The following is a 16,046-nucleotide window of genomic DNA, read 5'->3' as shown; positions in this document are numbered from 1 at the left end:
TTGCTTCATTTGCTGTCTTTTTAACTTTAGAGTTAAGTATTACAAAATTTGAAAAGTGGAGATGAGGAGAACAGATGCAACAGATCTCAATGAAACTGCGAAATCAAAGACCAGTAGGCATGAAAACAAACTGTTGTTGGCTCTCTTTCTGAGATCCTGTCTCAGCTTGTTTATTTGTGTTGGTTATCTTATTTATTTATTGCTTTATTCTCTAATTTAACTTAGTGCTTGTTAGCTATTTCTCTGAGCAGCAGCTTTATATATAATGTAATTCTATTTGTTGACCGGAGATGGATCATTTAATATTTCATATACATAAAAATTATTTGTTGATTTGAGTGGTTATGGGTAAATACATTAGAAGCAGTTACTGGGCCAAAAAAGAAAATCATATTGCTTTGATAGCCACAAATTTCTTTATCATGTTCATTTTCAAATTAGGTGTGAAATGATTGTCGATACATATCCGGGATGACCTCATATACTTTTCTGTGTGTTTGGGTTTTGCATCTGTGCGGCATATTATGTCTTCAACATATCAGTCAATATATTATTTTGGTTTCCCTGTTGCAGCAAAAAAAAAATTGTTCTTGATGGGATTGAGGAAGATATTGGCTAGAGTCCACTGATTGATGGTCTCATTGGGATTCTTTCCTGTTTTAGGTAGAAATCATTGTTGAAAATGAATTAATTTTTTGTTGTTGTTAGATTTAGTGATTATCAAACAGTTTATGTGTATCTGCTTCATTACTTATTATTTTATTATGCTCTGTGTTGGTTGTTACTCAAATTTCATTTGTTAGTGTGAGTGAACATAATGGCAAAGATTACCAGTGACCTACCTTTTTTTATTTTGTTGCTCAAATTTTTACTATTTCTGCATGTATGAAGTTCTGTAGCAGTATGAGAGTATGTTTTGTGGTTTGATGGTGGATATATGATTCTGACAACATTGTTTTTAATATTAGACCTTGCTGAGTTTTACTAAGCTGTTTAATCCAGGTGTTCTTAGACTCGTTACATTTTGTCTTTTCATGTGTAAAGAAGTCAGGAATTACTGCATGCCCCTCCAGTAATTTTGGTTGTGTTGTTGGATAATTGTCATCTTTCTGTTTTCCAGGAAGGTCAGTGTTTTTTGTTGTTGTAGTTTGTCACTGTCACATTACATTTCATTTCCTTTCCTTTGTGATGGCTGCTTTATGGTGTTTACATTATTTACAAATATTTTTGAAATTATTTTATCACCAATGGGTTTCTTTTAAGGGCCTGCTTAAGTTTGTTTTCTGTATTCAAGTTTTGTTTATTATAGTGCCTGGTTAAGTTGCACTGAAGTGAACACTACAGTCCCTGTTATTGTGCTGTACACACATTCACTAGTGATATATTCTTGTGGAATCTAATAGCGATGTTGTTGCTACGTTTGTGCTAAGTTTTGTATGTATAAAAACTATTTTTAAATTCAAATTATGACTGGTTATTATTAACTGAAATACATCACATGTTTCTATACAGACCGTGTTCATTTAAGACTGCTGACACAAAGGTTTCTAATTATGTCAAGCTAATGGAAGCTATTCAAGGTGTGAGCCCACATCCAGACACCAGAGATCAGTGATTATCATTGTTTCCTGCTGTGTTCCTAGTACCACTGCTTTTGTGCCGTGAGACATTTTTGGAGTTCATATGCCACTTGCAGTGACTGCATTTATAACAAACAGCAAATTAATTTTGCAACTATCACCTGCCTCATTCACAATGTATAACAAAAGTCTTCTATTTTTTCTAACTTTACCTCACTATGTTCTTAGTTTGGGTAAGTATTACTACAGAAATTAAAATTATGTGATTTAGTATTAACATTTAATCATAATAAATGTAGGTGTTATGATGGTTCTCTCATGTAAACCTCTCCTCCAAGGAATAAGCAAAGCAAGAGAGAACCTCTACCTCTGAATAATGACAGAAATGATGGTACAATTTACAAACAATATTCTCTCAACAGTACTAGATATGTTTATTTGGACTGGAATTTATAAGAAAAACATTTTAATCAAAATGTTATGAGGCCTTATATAAAAAGTTTCATTTACTTTTTTATTATTTTATTTCAGTTTGTTCACAGAAACAGTTGTTCTGTTTTTAGTTTCATGCTTGTCACCCTACCCTATCGTCTCCAAATGCATTGTAAACTCTCTTATAGTCTTATCCTGTGCAGATACATTATTTAAATAAATTATACAAGCTCGTTCAGGGCCTTGTCTCCTCAGAGACTATCTTGTGCTTATCTCTTTAGCTCTGTATAATGAGCTAAGTGAGGCAGTGGAGTGGTAAGACATTGAAGTTGTATTTGGGATGTTGGTGACCCAAATATCCATCTGGCCATCCAGATTTATATTTCCTGTAATGTCTCTGAATTGCTTAAGGTGAATGCTGAGATGGTTCCCACAAAAGGGCAAACCCTATTTCTTTACCAACCTCAGGTTTAAGTTCTGTGTCTAATGCGTAATGACATTGTCATGGCTGGTGTATTTAATCCTAATCTTCCTTTTTCTGTGTACCTTCATCTATATCTCTACATCTATACCCAGCAAACCATTGGGAAGTTCCTGGTAGAGGGCACTTCCCATTGCACCAATTAGTAGGGCTTTCTCCTATTTAATTCATGTATGGTTCACAGGAAGAATGATTGCTTGAACCTCCAATTCTTTAAACCTGCTTACTGCATTCAATTCTTTGTCTCTGCAATTTCCACACTCCATACACCATCCATTGCCCAGTTTACTATTTCTTGATGTACCATTACTTGTCTTATCCATGTCTCTCTTCTTTTAGTCAAGTTGTGTTGTAGAGCTTGTCCCAATTCATTGCAGTGCGTTTTCATTGGATATATTGACCTGTAAGCCTTCTACTGTAACACCACACTTTAAAAGCATACATTTTTCTTCTTATCTGTACTTTTAATCGTTCACTTCCCATATAAGGCTAAACTCCAGCCAAATCCTTTCAGAAAATAATTTTCGACACTCAGATTTATATTTGATGCTAACATATTTCTATTCTTCAGGAAAGCTTTTGTTGCTATCCTACTGTACAGGGTCAAAATTTAAACATTACACACTTCCTCCAGCCCAAGCTAATTGACCAAATAAAGTTTTTTTTTTTTTTTTTTTTTATTAGGTGATGTCTAGGGTTGGCCTTAAGCGGTTTATAAAAGCACCTTTTGTTCATCAGCGCTTTGTGAAAAAATCAATAAACCCATGATTTTTGGGTGCCAAAAGTACCAATTGTGGTGATGGCCACTTCGATTTCCATACATGGCAAATTGCTGAAATTTTTAGCATATTTTCTTAAGGTGATGTTTTTGGAGGTCCATGGAACATTTTTCGATATCATTATGCATCACCGAGATCCAGAGGTTCAAAGATACCATACTTATGCATGTAGTATCTAGTCTGAGGTGTAAAAGTAGTTTTAGCTGATGTAAAGAACACATGGTGAGGGTTCTAGGGTTCATTGCAAAGGTTCGAGGGCATCAAAGTATGTTTTTAGTCGCCTTTTTTGTTTCACCAGTACAACTGTGATGCACTGTCTCTGTTGAATGGACACTTCACGCCTATACGGGCCGCCTTGACATGGAAATTATTCAATGATTCTGCCGGGCAGCATAAGAAACTTAAAAAAATTATTTTGCCATAAGAAATTCTTTGTACTTGCAGATCAAACATTGCATTTATTTGGTATTCTGTGTACTGTACGTGTAACCTAAAACTGTTGTGTATTTTTATGTAAAGTAGGGTAAAGTGAACCTGCATTGGTTGGAAGACAATGTTGTGTTAATCTTATGACTACTTATTTGTTGTTTATACATGTCAAAGTAAATAGATAAACTGTCAAAACATAACTGATGTACTGACTTCATTTTATATAAGCAGTACACTCTCCTGTTACAGGGAAAACAAGGGAACCAGCTGAAAAAATGCTCCTATTGGAGCACAAAAAGGTGAATATGCTCCTTATTAAAAGACTCTGACAGAAAAGTAGGGAACCAGCTGCCTCAATTCTCATTCTGCCTTCCTCACAAAAAATTTTTGTATGTAAATATATTTACACTTTTTTGTGCTGATAGAGAGTGACAGAGAGACAGTGGCAGTGGAAGAGAGAGGAGACATTGCCAGTGTGTGTGTGTGTGTGTGTGTGTGTGTGTGTGTGTGAGAGAGAGAGAGAGAGAGAGAGAGAGAGAGAGAGAGAGAGAGAGAGAGAGAGAGAGAGATGGAACAATGGAAAATCCAGGATGGAATAATGACAATATTATGAAAATTACTATTCACCATACAGTGGAGGTGTTGAGTCACAGAAAGGCAAAACAAAAAGACTACTAAACATGTAAACATTCGGCCAGAAGCCCTTCTTCTGAAGTAGACAAAACTCTCTCTCTCTCTCTCTCTCTCACACACACACACACACACACACACACACACACAGAGGTGTGCTGAGTGTGGTCATGTGCATGTGTGCGTCTTATCTATTTCAGAAAAAGCCCTTGTAGTTAAAACCTTACGTGTTAAGTAGTCGAATGTTGTGCCTGTCTGTAACTCAACACCTCTGCTACATTGTGAATAGCAATCTATCCTTGTCAAAATATTGCCAGAAAGAGAGATGGCTGAAGACAATAGCAGTAGGACCCAAAGAGAGAGGAGATAGTGATGGTCGTTGAGAGACAGTGACAGTAAAAGAGAAAGAGAAATGGATTGAGATAGTGAGAGCAAAGGAGAGTGGAGGTAGTGGAAATGAAAAATAGAGATGAGTGGAGACCATGCATAGGCTTGGGAGTCTCGACCACCCCAGATGGGTGAACTTTTAACATGAAGAAATTTGCTCTTTTTCCTCCATCCCCAACATCCACTTTTTAAAGTTTCCCAATCTAGGGCTCAGAACCCTGAGCAAACCATCCCAAGGACATGTGTGGAGAAGAGAGATTGGTGGCTGAAGAGAGAGGCAGCAGACTGTATGTGAGAAAGAAAGAGACAGTGGTAATGGGAAGGAAAAAGAATGGGATGAACACAATGGCAGTGGGACAGAGAGGCAATGAAAGTTGCATAGAAGGAGACCGTGGTAGGGTAGAGTGAGAGAAGTGGATGAAGACAGTGACAGTGGGAGGGAGAGAGACAGACACTGGAAAGTACCAATGGGATAAAAAGGAAATAGACTAGGCAATGAGAGGGAGATGCTGAGTATGAAAACTTCACTACAAAGAGAGACTGGATAAAAGAGAATGTTCTGCATTAAAAGAGCATGAATATGTTCGCATGCCGAAAGTTTTGATGAGGAAGATGGAATGAGGATTGATGCAGCTGGTTTCCCACTTCTCAGTCATTTGAAGAGGAACATATCCCTCTTTGTTGTGCTCCATCAAGAGCATTTTTCAGCTGCCATTACTGATTCAGCTGTTTATATTCCACAAAAGATCTCTTGTATTAAAACTAATAATTTGTGCATGCCCATATGTTGTTTGTTTCCATCACATTTCTGCATATGTCGAGTTTTGTTACTAATTATAATGCCAAATAACATAAAGAAGTTCTTAAATAGAATTAAATTGTTTCATAAATGTACTTTAGATACCAGGAATGCTTGTATTTAAAATAATTCCACAGAAAGGTAGTTATGATCAGACATCATAAAACTATATATTTTATTTTCTTTATGCAGTGGTCAGTGGTCCAAATGTTGGTGATATGTTTATTTGGATGCCGAAAGAGCACTTGTATGTGTTGGTCTACTTAGTCACTGTAATGCACAGTATGCAGGCGGGCTACATGGACAAGGCACAGAAATATACAGACAAGGCTCTGATGCAGATCGAAAAACTGAAGAGTAAGTAGCTTGATTATATATCTGGAATTATGTAGTAAAATGAGCATTAGCGTGGGTAAGTGACATACTAAAAGTCCAGTGATCTGAGGTTCAACCCCCAGCCAGCCCCGGGATTTTTTCCGTCACTTATTGTTTCTTGCACCTCTGAAAATAATTTGTGAATGTGAAAACTGCTAAAGTGCACTTTGGTTTGAAGTCCATGTTAAAGTGTAGGTCCATCTGTCATCTGTAACTGGCTGGATAAGTCAATTAAAAGGTTGGAGGAAAGCAAGGGCATACCACCATCAGTAGTACCATGCCTTATAGTGATCACTAAGGTGTTCAGTCAGATCAACTTTTGGGTTGATGGCAGCTTTAATACTAAATGAGAATGAAGACTTTCCTCATGAAATTTGAAACTGAGAAAGTTGATGGCCAAGGTGATATAAGTAGTCAGATGTGTGACCTTTTACACTGTATTTATTGATTCCTCACAGTATGTGTTTCGAAAGTTGTCTTCTACCTTCATGTGCATTTAAGGGAAATATTTACATCATTCCCGTGAATGCTTTGATGAGATATATCACCATTGACAGTATTTTAGAGCCACAGTGCATGACAGCACATCACATTACTCATGTAAATCACCCTTCATGAAGTGGTCAAAAGAACAAAGCGCTCTCAAGTAAGGTTGCCTTTTCTTCTGATAGGCTGTTTGCACGAATATATTTTAACAGTCATGCACTGTGGTCCCAAAATATTGACAGTGGTGACATTGCTTGTCCCTGCATACATGGGAATAGTGTGAATATTTCATCTAAACACACCCGGAAATGTTTAAAGACTTGGACGGAAGTCCACTTGGTATAACAAATGGCACCTCTCCTTAATAGTGGATAATTTTTTAAAATTTAGTTTATTTAATTTTTTGTGTGGTGTCACCAATATGATGGCTTTTGCAAATGTCAAATATATATATAGGTTTTAGTATTGCAGGTAGTAATCACAATAATCAGCAATGCTTATCAAAGTACATTACAATTTTTACATGTACCAGTGCAACAACAATCATTAGTTACCACATACCATAATTTCTGTATTTTATAAAATTGTCTTCTTGGTTAATAAAAAACACTTTGTATGTCTAGCTTATGTATGTATAATGTTACAGTACACTATTGGTCTCTTAATGCTTACTGCTTTAAAATTCATTAAGTGAATACATTCAGATACCTTTCAATTAACATTTTTTGGCTTTGATTTCAACTATTTCTTGTTACTAATTTTCATTTACTCTGGCAGCTTATTATATTTATCAACCCATTAATGTATGAGCTCTGGTCTCTTGTTTTTAGTTTAGCTCTTTGTCTGAAGTAGTTACCTATGGACCTGGTGTTGTGGTCATATATCTCTTTACACATTTAATTACTTCAGTTTTCTGGGAGACAAAACAATAATTAATTTGTAGAGGTACTAAGGACAAGTAGTGGAGTATTTGTGTTGTGTGAAAGCTTCACAGCACAAATGTTTGTAGTCCAGTCCATGCATAGTCATTAACCTTCTTTTTTGTAAAGTAGTATACATATGTAGCGCAACTCCAGATTTCCGTGCAGTAGTTAATACAGGGATAGAATGTCCTGCTATACCCAGTTTTCAGGGTGTGGGTGGGCATCATTTTGGACATTTGGTTAAGAAGATGCAGGTAATTACTTAGTTTAGTACGCTCTGCATCTATACTGGTTAATCTGCCAAAGGTTTGAGTGCCGATGGACACGTAGGAATTTACAGATGTTTGTTTTCGCCATCATTATCCTACATATGTTGCTTCTGCATGAGTGTTGTGAGTTAACAGTTGCAGATACTGGCATCTGGGGTTTATTTACGTAGGTCTTTAGTCCTTGAGGAAATATTGATTCTAATGCCCCATTAGTTGCTGAAAATGCCACTTCCTCACTATCTTTGTCATACAATAAAACTGAAGCAACCTGAGCATAATGTACTATTTGTGATGTGTGAGTTAGAGAGATGTACAGTGTCATTAATGTATAAATCAACTCACAAAGGGAGGCCATGACGTTCAGATCATGGATTTATTTCAAACTTTGCACACTTCTAGTAGTCCGTTAGGACACCATAATATCCAAGTAGTAAGACATACTATGCGAGCAGTTTCAGTAAAATGGGAATAGATGTTTTATGCGTCAAATATACTGGTGCATTGCAACTCTGAGCACTTAGGTCGCAGTAGTCAAGTGGTTAGCATTGAAGCTCCATAATAGGAGCAGCACTGGATCGCGTTCTGCTTATCCTTTCTCTTTTATTTAAATGTATATTTTTTTCAACATTGGTAAAATTCTTTACCCTGTTATTATTTCATATATATGACATTTAAAAGGTATTATAACAAACAAACAAAAACTTGCATTTGCATGAACTTTTATTGAATTTCCATGTTGTTTGGCTGTTTAGTTATTTTGACTACTGCAACAAATATTATATCCATAATTATCGACAAGTACCATTGTACATTCAATCCAGTAACACACCAATTACAGAGCTTGAACACTAATCACATTACCGGCACCAGCTCATGCTCAGAGTTGCAATGCTCCGTTACATATTGACAATATTATGAAAAGGATAGATTGCTACTTACCATATAGTGCATAATTGCAGACAGGCACAAGAGAGAGACTGCTGAGCATGTAAGCTTTCGACTCAAAGGCCTCCTCCTGAATCCAACACAACACCACACACACACACACACACACACACACACACACTCACACACACACACACACACACACACACACACACAAAAGCATGTGACCACTCTTGAAGCCAGACTGCGAGCTACAGCACATGATTGGGGAGAATCTGGGTGATGAGGGTAAGGAGGAGGCTGGGGTGGGAAGAGGGAGGGATAGCAGGATAGGAGTGAAGGACAGTAAAGAGCTTCTTGTGGGAGTATACAGGGCTGAGGTGGAGAGAGGATAGAGCAGCTGGGTGCAATCAGAAGATTAGACATAAGGCATGGGGTGAGGGGGTTGCAAAGGGAGACAAGTAAATAGACAGTGGACTGTGAGTGTATTGGTGGAATAGAAGGCTGTGTAGTGCTGGCACGGTCACAGGGAAGAGGGTAGGTGGCTGATGGACAGTGACTAACAAAGGTGAAGGCAAGGAGACTTACAGGAAACTAGGATATATTGCAGGCAAGGTTTCCACCTGCATAATTCAGAAAAATTGGTTTTGGGAGGAAGGATCCAGGTAGTACAGGTTGTGAAGAAGCAGCCATTGGAATGAAGACTGTTTTGTCGGGTAGTGGCTGCAGCTTAGCTTGCAGATCACATGACTGGTGTCACAGTTAGCCATGCCTGTGATGGGATAGGTGATGTTTGTCATGGGAGGATGTATGGGACAAGTTCTGCATCTAGGTCTATTACAGGGATATGAACCATTAGGCAAGGGGTTGGGAGCATGGGTTGTGTAGGGATGGATGAGGATATTGTGTAGATTTGGTGGGTGGCAGAAGGGGTGGGAAGGATATTGGGTAGGACATTCCTCATTTCCCTGGTAGGGAATGTGATTCAGTTATTCCAGTCCTGGATGCTACTGAGTCACAAGGGAAATGCTCCTTTGTGGCCAGACAGTGGGGCTTTGGGAGATGGTGGGTGACTGAAGAGATAAGATGTGGGAGATCTATTTCTGAACTCGGTTGGGAGGCTAATTATGGTTTGTCAAGACCTCAGTGAGACCCTTGTTATGTTTAGAGAGGGACAGCTTGTTACTACAGATGCTACAGCCACAGTTGCCTGGGCTGTATGGAAGGGACTTCCTTTTATGGCATGGATGGCAGCCATTGAAGTGGAGGTGTTGCTGCTGATTGGAAGGTTTGATATGGACGGAGGTGCTGATGTAGGTGTGTTTTAGGCAGAGGTCAACATTGAGGAAGGTGACTTGTTTGGTTGAGTATGATCAGGTAAAGCGAATTGGGGGGGGGGGGGGGGGGGGCTGAGGTTCTGGAGGAATGTGGATGGGGGGGTCCTCGCTCCTCACCCACAATTCAGATCACAAAGATGTCATCAGTGTATCTGAACCAGATCAGGAGATTGGGATTCTGGGTGGTTAAGAAAGATTCATTTAGATGGTCCATGAATAGGTTGAGGTTGGCATAGGATGGTATCACATGGGTGCCCATTGCCATACCCTGGATTTATTCAGTACCAGGAAGTCATTTGTTGCTGTTACATCTGTAATGACGAGCAGTCCCTCTGGAAATATACCAATGGAGCCCTCTAGTCCACCTATGCACTCTGTCTTTCTACTTCTCTCCTTTTCTGATACACTACCCCCCCCCCCCCCCCCAATGCCCTCCATCTATCCTCCCAACTGCACCTAGCCATCCTACCCTCTCCCCACCTCATCCCTGTGTGCTCCCTACCCTACCACACCACGTTCTCTCTGCCCCAGCCTCCTCCTTACCTCACCACCCAGATTCCTTCCCCTACCATGTGCTGTAGCTCAGTTTAGCTTTGCCAGTAGCCATGTGGGTAGCAAACTACCCTTTTCACAATATTGTCGTTTATTTTACTGTATATATTGGATTCATAGAACTTCTCATGAAATTTTCTCGAACTGACCTAAGTAGTACCCCTTACTACTAGCACACTATGCTGTGGCAATGGACAAAAGTGTACAAAGTTTGAAGTAAATCTGAGGTCCGAATGTTGTGGGCTCCCCTTGTCAATGCAATATGATTGCACAATACTTCAAAGTGATCAATTAAATTGAGCAAAAGATATGCTGGTAGAATCATTATATCCAGTCTCAAATTATTTGAATCAGACAGTGGAAAATTCAAGCGGGAATAATGATTTGAGATACTTAATGACTTTACAATTATCAAAGCAGTAAATACCAAGCTTTAATTGGTAATGGTCTAATAGTTTATCCTACGAGCGTGTTCCAGTAATTTTTCATTGCTCAGTTGTTGTAGAAACATTCAGTAATTAAGTGAACAGAAACACACTACATTGTGGATGAATGGTAAGTGTGAATGGCATGCTTTCTCTCGCCCCCCCCCCCCCCCCCCCCTCTGTATATCACTATATTTTTCTTCTGCGTAATTTAGATTTCGGCTCTTACACCATCATATCTGGTAAAGTTTGCCCAAAACAGGTAAACAATACTATCTCATGCCTTTGATGTCATTTTAATAGTTACATCTTAGAGAATGTAGACTCTAGAAGACCTGATACAACATGTTAATGGTCTAAGAACTTTTAGCATTTTACATTGTGCTTTCCAGCCTGGGTGTGGTTTTTTAGGCAGTTTCCCCACATTGCTTATGACTGTGGCTCAGCATCATCAAAAACTTTTTAGTGGTGAGCTAGGTTCTTATAGAAAGTCTGTGCAGGTTTTCATCTCAATCTACTGACTTCTGGCATTGGTTAATGTGCAATTTGCTTGTCTTCGGCCAGTGTTATGTGCATGATCCAAGCAAGATACTGCAGTAATTAAGACACTGGCCTCATTCAGTAGGAATGAGCCTAAAATCTTCATCAGGTAATCCTGATTCGTAATCGTCATGATTTACCTAAATTGCTTCAGGAGATGCTAAGATGAAGCCTTTGATAAGATCACTATCAATTCTTTCCTCCATTCTCCATCCTCCTCCATCTTAGCTACACAATCTAATGGTGACCTTATTGATGGGACATTGAATACCATCTTCCTCCATTTTCATTTTGTCTCATGTTTATCCTCTTATTTTTTCCTTACTCTGCCTCCACTATTCATTCATGCTTTATGAAGGCTCTTTACACTTACAATTTCACTTTTATGAGTTGTAAATATTATTAAATGGTTGCATTGCCCAATTAGTGATCCCCTTAGCTTCCTTCATTGAAACCATCTAACAGAACTCCAGACATTTTGCACAGTCCACATTCGCACTGGAGACAAAGCCCAGTTTATAATTTGGGTGAAGGTCACGGTTAAAGCAGGCTCAGGCATGGTAATTGGATGTCTCTATAGGCCCCCTGGCTCAGCAGCTGTTGTGGCTGAGCACCTGAAGGATAATTTGGAAAATATTTTGAGTAGATTTCCGCACCATGTTATAGTTCTGGGTGGAGATTTTAATTTGCCGGATATAGACTGGGAGACTCAAACGTTCATAACGGGTGGCAGGGACAAAAAATCCAGTGAAATTTTTTTAAGTGCTTTATCTGAAAACTACCTTGAGCAGTTAAACAGAGAACCGACTCATGGTGATAACATATTAGACCTTCTGGTGACAAACAGACCTGAACTATTTGAAACAGTTAACGCAGAACAGGGAATCAGCGATCATAAAGCGGTTACTGCATCGATGATTTCAGCCGTAAATAGAAATATTAAAAAAGGTAGGAAGATTTTTCTGTTTAGCAAAAGTGACAAAAAGCAGATTACAGAGTACCTGACGGCTCAACACAAAAGTTTTGTCTCAAGTACAAATAGTGTTGAGGATCAGTGGACAAAGTTCAAAACCATCGTACAATATGCGTTAAATGAGTATGTGCCAAGCAAGATCGTAAGAGATGGAAAAGAGCCACCGTGGTACAACAACCGAGTTAGAAAACTGCTGCGGAAGCAAAGGGAACTTCACAGCAAACATAAACATAGCTAAAGCCTTGCAGACAAACAAAAATTACGTGAAGCGAAATGTAGTGTGAGGAGGGCTATGCGAGAGGGGTTAAATGAATTCGAAAGTAAAGTTCTAAGTACTGACTTGGCAGAAAATCCTAAGAAATTTTGGTCTTATGTCAAAGCGGTAGGTGGATCAAAACAAAATGTCCAGACACTCTGTGACCAAAATGGTACTGAAACAGAGGATGACAGACTAAAGGCCTAAATACTAAATGTCTTTTTCCAAAGCTGTTTCACAGAGGAAGACTGCACTGTAGTTCCTTCTCTAGATTGTCGCACAGATGAAAAAATGGTAGATATCGAAATAGACGACAGAGAGATAGAGGAACAATTAAAATCGCTCAAAAGAGGAAAGGCCGCTGGACCTGATGGGATACCAGTTCGATTTTACACAGAGTACGCGAAGGAACTTGCCCCCCCCCCCCTTTCTTGCAGCGGTGTACCGTAGGTCTCTAGAAGAGTGTAGCCTTCCAAAGGATTGGAAAAGGGCACAGGTCATCCCCGTTTTCAAGAAGGGACATCGAACAGATGTGCAGAACTATAGACCTATATCTCTAACGTCGATCAGTTGTAGAATTTTGGAAAACGTATTATGTTCGAGTATAATGACTTTTCTGGAGACTAGAAATCTACTCTGTAGGAATCAGCATGGGTTTCGAAAAAGACGGTCGTGTGAAACCCAGCTCGCGCTATTCGTCCACGAGACTCAGAGGGCCATAGACATGGGTTCACAGGTAGATGCCGTGTTTCTTGACTTCCGCAAGGCGTTCGATACAGTTCCCCACAGTCGTTTAATCAACGAAGTAAGAGCATATGGACTATCAGACCAATTGTGTGATTGGACTGAAGAGTTCCTAGATAACAGAACGCAGCATGTCATTCTCAATGGAGAGAAGTCTTCCGAAGTAAGAGTGATTTCAGGTGTGCCGTAGGGGAGTGTCATAGGACCGTTGCTATTCACAATATACATAAATGACCTTGTGGATGACATCAGAAGTTCACTGAGGCTTTTTGCAGATGATGCTGTGGTGTATTGAGAGGTTTTAACAATGGAAAATTGTACTGAAATGCAGGAGGATCTGCAGCGAATTGATGCATGGTGCAGGGAATGGCAATTGAATCTCAATGAAGACAAGTGTAATGTGCTGCGAATACATAGAAAGATAGATCCCTTATCATTTAGCTACAAAATAGCAGGTCAGCAACTGGAAGCAGTTAATTCCATAAATTATCTGGGAGTACGCATTAGGAGTGATATAAAATGGAATGATCATATAAAGTTGATCGTCGGTAAAGCAGATGCCAGACTGAGATTCATTGGAAGAATCCTAAGAAAATGCAATCCGAAAACAAAGGAAGTAGGTTATAGTATGCTTGAATACTGCTCAGCAGTGTGGGATCCGTACCAGATAGGGTTGATAGAAGAGATAGAGAAGATCCAACGGAGAGCAGCGCGCTTTGTTACAGGATCATTTAGTAATACCGAAAGTGTTACGGAGATGATAGATACACTCCAGTGGAAGACTCTGCAGGAGAGACGCTCAGTAGCTCGGTATGGGCTTTTGTTAAAGTTTCGGGAACATACCTTCACCGAAGAGTCAAGCAGTATATTGCTCCCTCCCACGTATATCTCGCGAAGAGACCATGAGGATAAAATCAGAGAGATTAGAGCCCACACAGAAGCATACCGACAATCCTTCTTTCCACGAACAATACGAGACTGGAATAGAAGGGAGAACCGATAGAGGTACTCAGGGTACCCTCCGCCACACATCGTCAGGTGGCTTGCGGAATATGGATGTAGATGTAGATGTAGATGTATTCAGCAAATTAAGTTATAGAATGCTTCTAAGAGCAGTGCAAGCTGTCTTTAAGTAAGGAGTCTGACCAAAGTTCAGTTTGTGGAGTGTTAGAATCCAGTTAGTTGTTAACAGAGACTGAAGAGCAAATACTCTTTAACAAAGTCCATGGTGAAAACCGAACCAGTAGACTGACTGGTGCACACTTCCACTGCATCAACACTGTGCAAGAATTACGTCTGGCTCAGGCGAGCCCTGGGCAGGCTTATATGCAGGATTCTGTTGGGCATGGCCTCGCACCAAAAGTGATCATGTATCTCTTGCAAGATTACTTTCTGGATCAAGGAACATCATATACAGAAATGCTGGTTTTGCATAACTCGAGAGGGCCATGTGATGACAGCGAGAATGATGTCTGTAGAATTACGGTGTTAGGCACAGTTATAACCTGCCTGAATAGCCGTGGGCACTAAAGCACCTGCTTTTGGCCCTGGGAGGCACATGTATTCACAATAAGGGCTGGTGTGCTTTCCAGCGTGGGTGTCATTTTTAGGCGGTTTCCCACACCACTGTAGGTGAAAACCAGGCTGGTACCCGCATCCTTCCTCAGATTCACACTATGCAACCATTTTGAAAACTTGAAACTTTCTGGCAGCTTAAAACTGTGTGCCAGTCCAAGACTCAAACTCAGGACCTTTGCCTTCTGTGGGAAAGTGTTCTACCAACTGAGCTACCAAAGCAGGACTCGTGTGACTCATATTAGCACTCACTCCACTGCAGAGTGAAAATCTCTTTCTGGAAACATCCCCCACACTTTGGCTAAGCCATGTCTCTGCAATATGCTTCTTTCCAGGAGTGCTGGTTCTGCAAGGTTTGCATGAGAGCTTCTGTGAAGTTTGGAAGGTAGAAGACGAGGTACTGGCAGATATAAAGCTGTGAGGACACGGCATGAGTCGTGCTTGGGTAGCTCAGCCGGTAGACCACTTGCCCACAGAGGGAAGGGTCCCAAGTTAGAGTCTCGGTCTGGCACAAAGTTTTAATATGCCAGGAAGTTTCATGTCAACGCACAACCCACTGCAGAGAGAAAATCTCATTCTGGAAATTTAGAAAACTTTCTCACACTTGCACATAGGATTTACTGTAGACACAAACAAATGAGGTAAATGATTCTGTCCTGGGATGTGAGCAGGAGACTGATGGCCTTAGATGTTTAGTCTCCTTATAACCCACAGTCAACAGTCAGCCACGAGAGAAGTAGGAATAAAAAAAGTGTAATGTAGGATATCTAATAAAAGCTAGTGAGGGAGGTGACACGACATCCCTTCACCCCCAGCAGCTACCATCAGGGTAGAAGAAACAGTTGTTGCGTGTCCTACCTGAGCCACTAGTAAGAAGGGTGGTGCACTGGTGTCCACGGGTGTAGCTGTCTGACAGGACAAGGATTGATGTAAGTTGCATTAGTTCCCACAAGATGTGACAATTTGCCAGTCGCAGAGAAGCAGGCGGCTGCTGACCAGGATGGTGGAGTTACTGCTGGAGGCCATGGACGGAGGCCACAGCATACATCACAGACCTGTTGCAGGTGGAGATTGTTCCGAAGATCCAGGTGCACACACTGGGGCACCCATGCGGAAAAAAAGAGGCCTTGATGACGACACGTGCCGATGGCTGGTGCAATGTGCCTGAGGGGTGGTGAGGGCAGCCATG

At 40.2% G+C, this 16,046-nt stretch overlaps 1 protein-coding gene across 1 annotated transcript in view; it reads left to right on the top strand.

The window, feature by feature from the left end:
- The window catches only part of LOC124616030 (MAU2 chromatid cohesion factor homolog), a 184,144-nt gene that overhangs the window by 92,017 nt on the left and 76,081 nt on the right, over positions 1-16,046 (top strand). Inside the window, exon 6 of the mRNA XM_047144248.1 lies at positions 5,710-5,874. Coding sequence (XP_047000204.1) covers positions 5,710-5,874 — 165 coding nt within the window. The remainder of the gene's footprint in view (positions 1-5,709; positions 5,875-16,046) is intronic.

This window comes from Schistocerca americana, chromosome 5, assembly GCF_021461395.2.
Source record: "Schistocerca americana isolate TAMUIC-IGC-003095 chromosome 5, iqSchAmer2.1, whole genome shotgun sequence".
Lineage (NCBI taxonomy): Eukaryota > Metazoa > Arthropoda > Insecta > Orthoptera > Acrididae > Schistocerca > Schistocerca americana.
The sequence above is the reverse complement of the archived record's forward strand: the minus strand, read 5'-3'. Positions and strand labels throughout refer to the sequence as shown.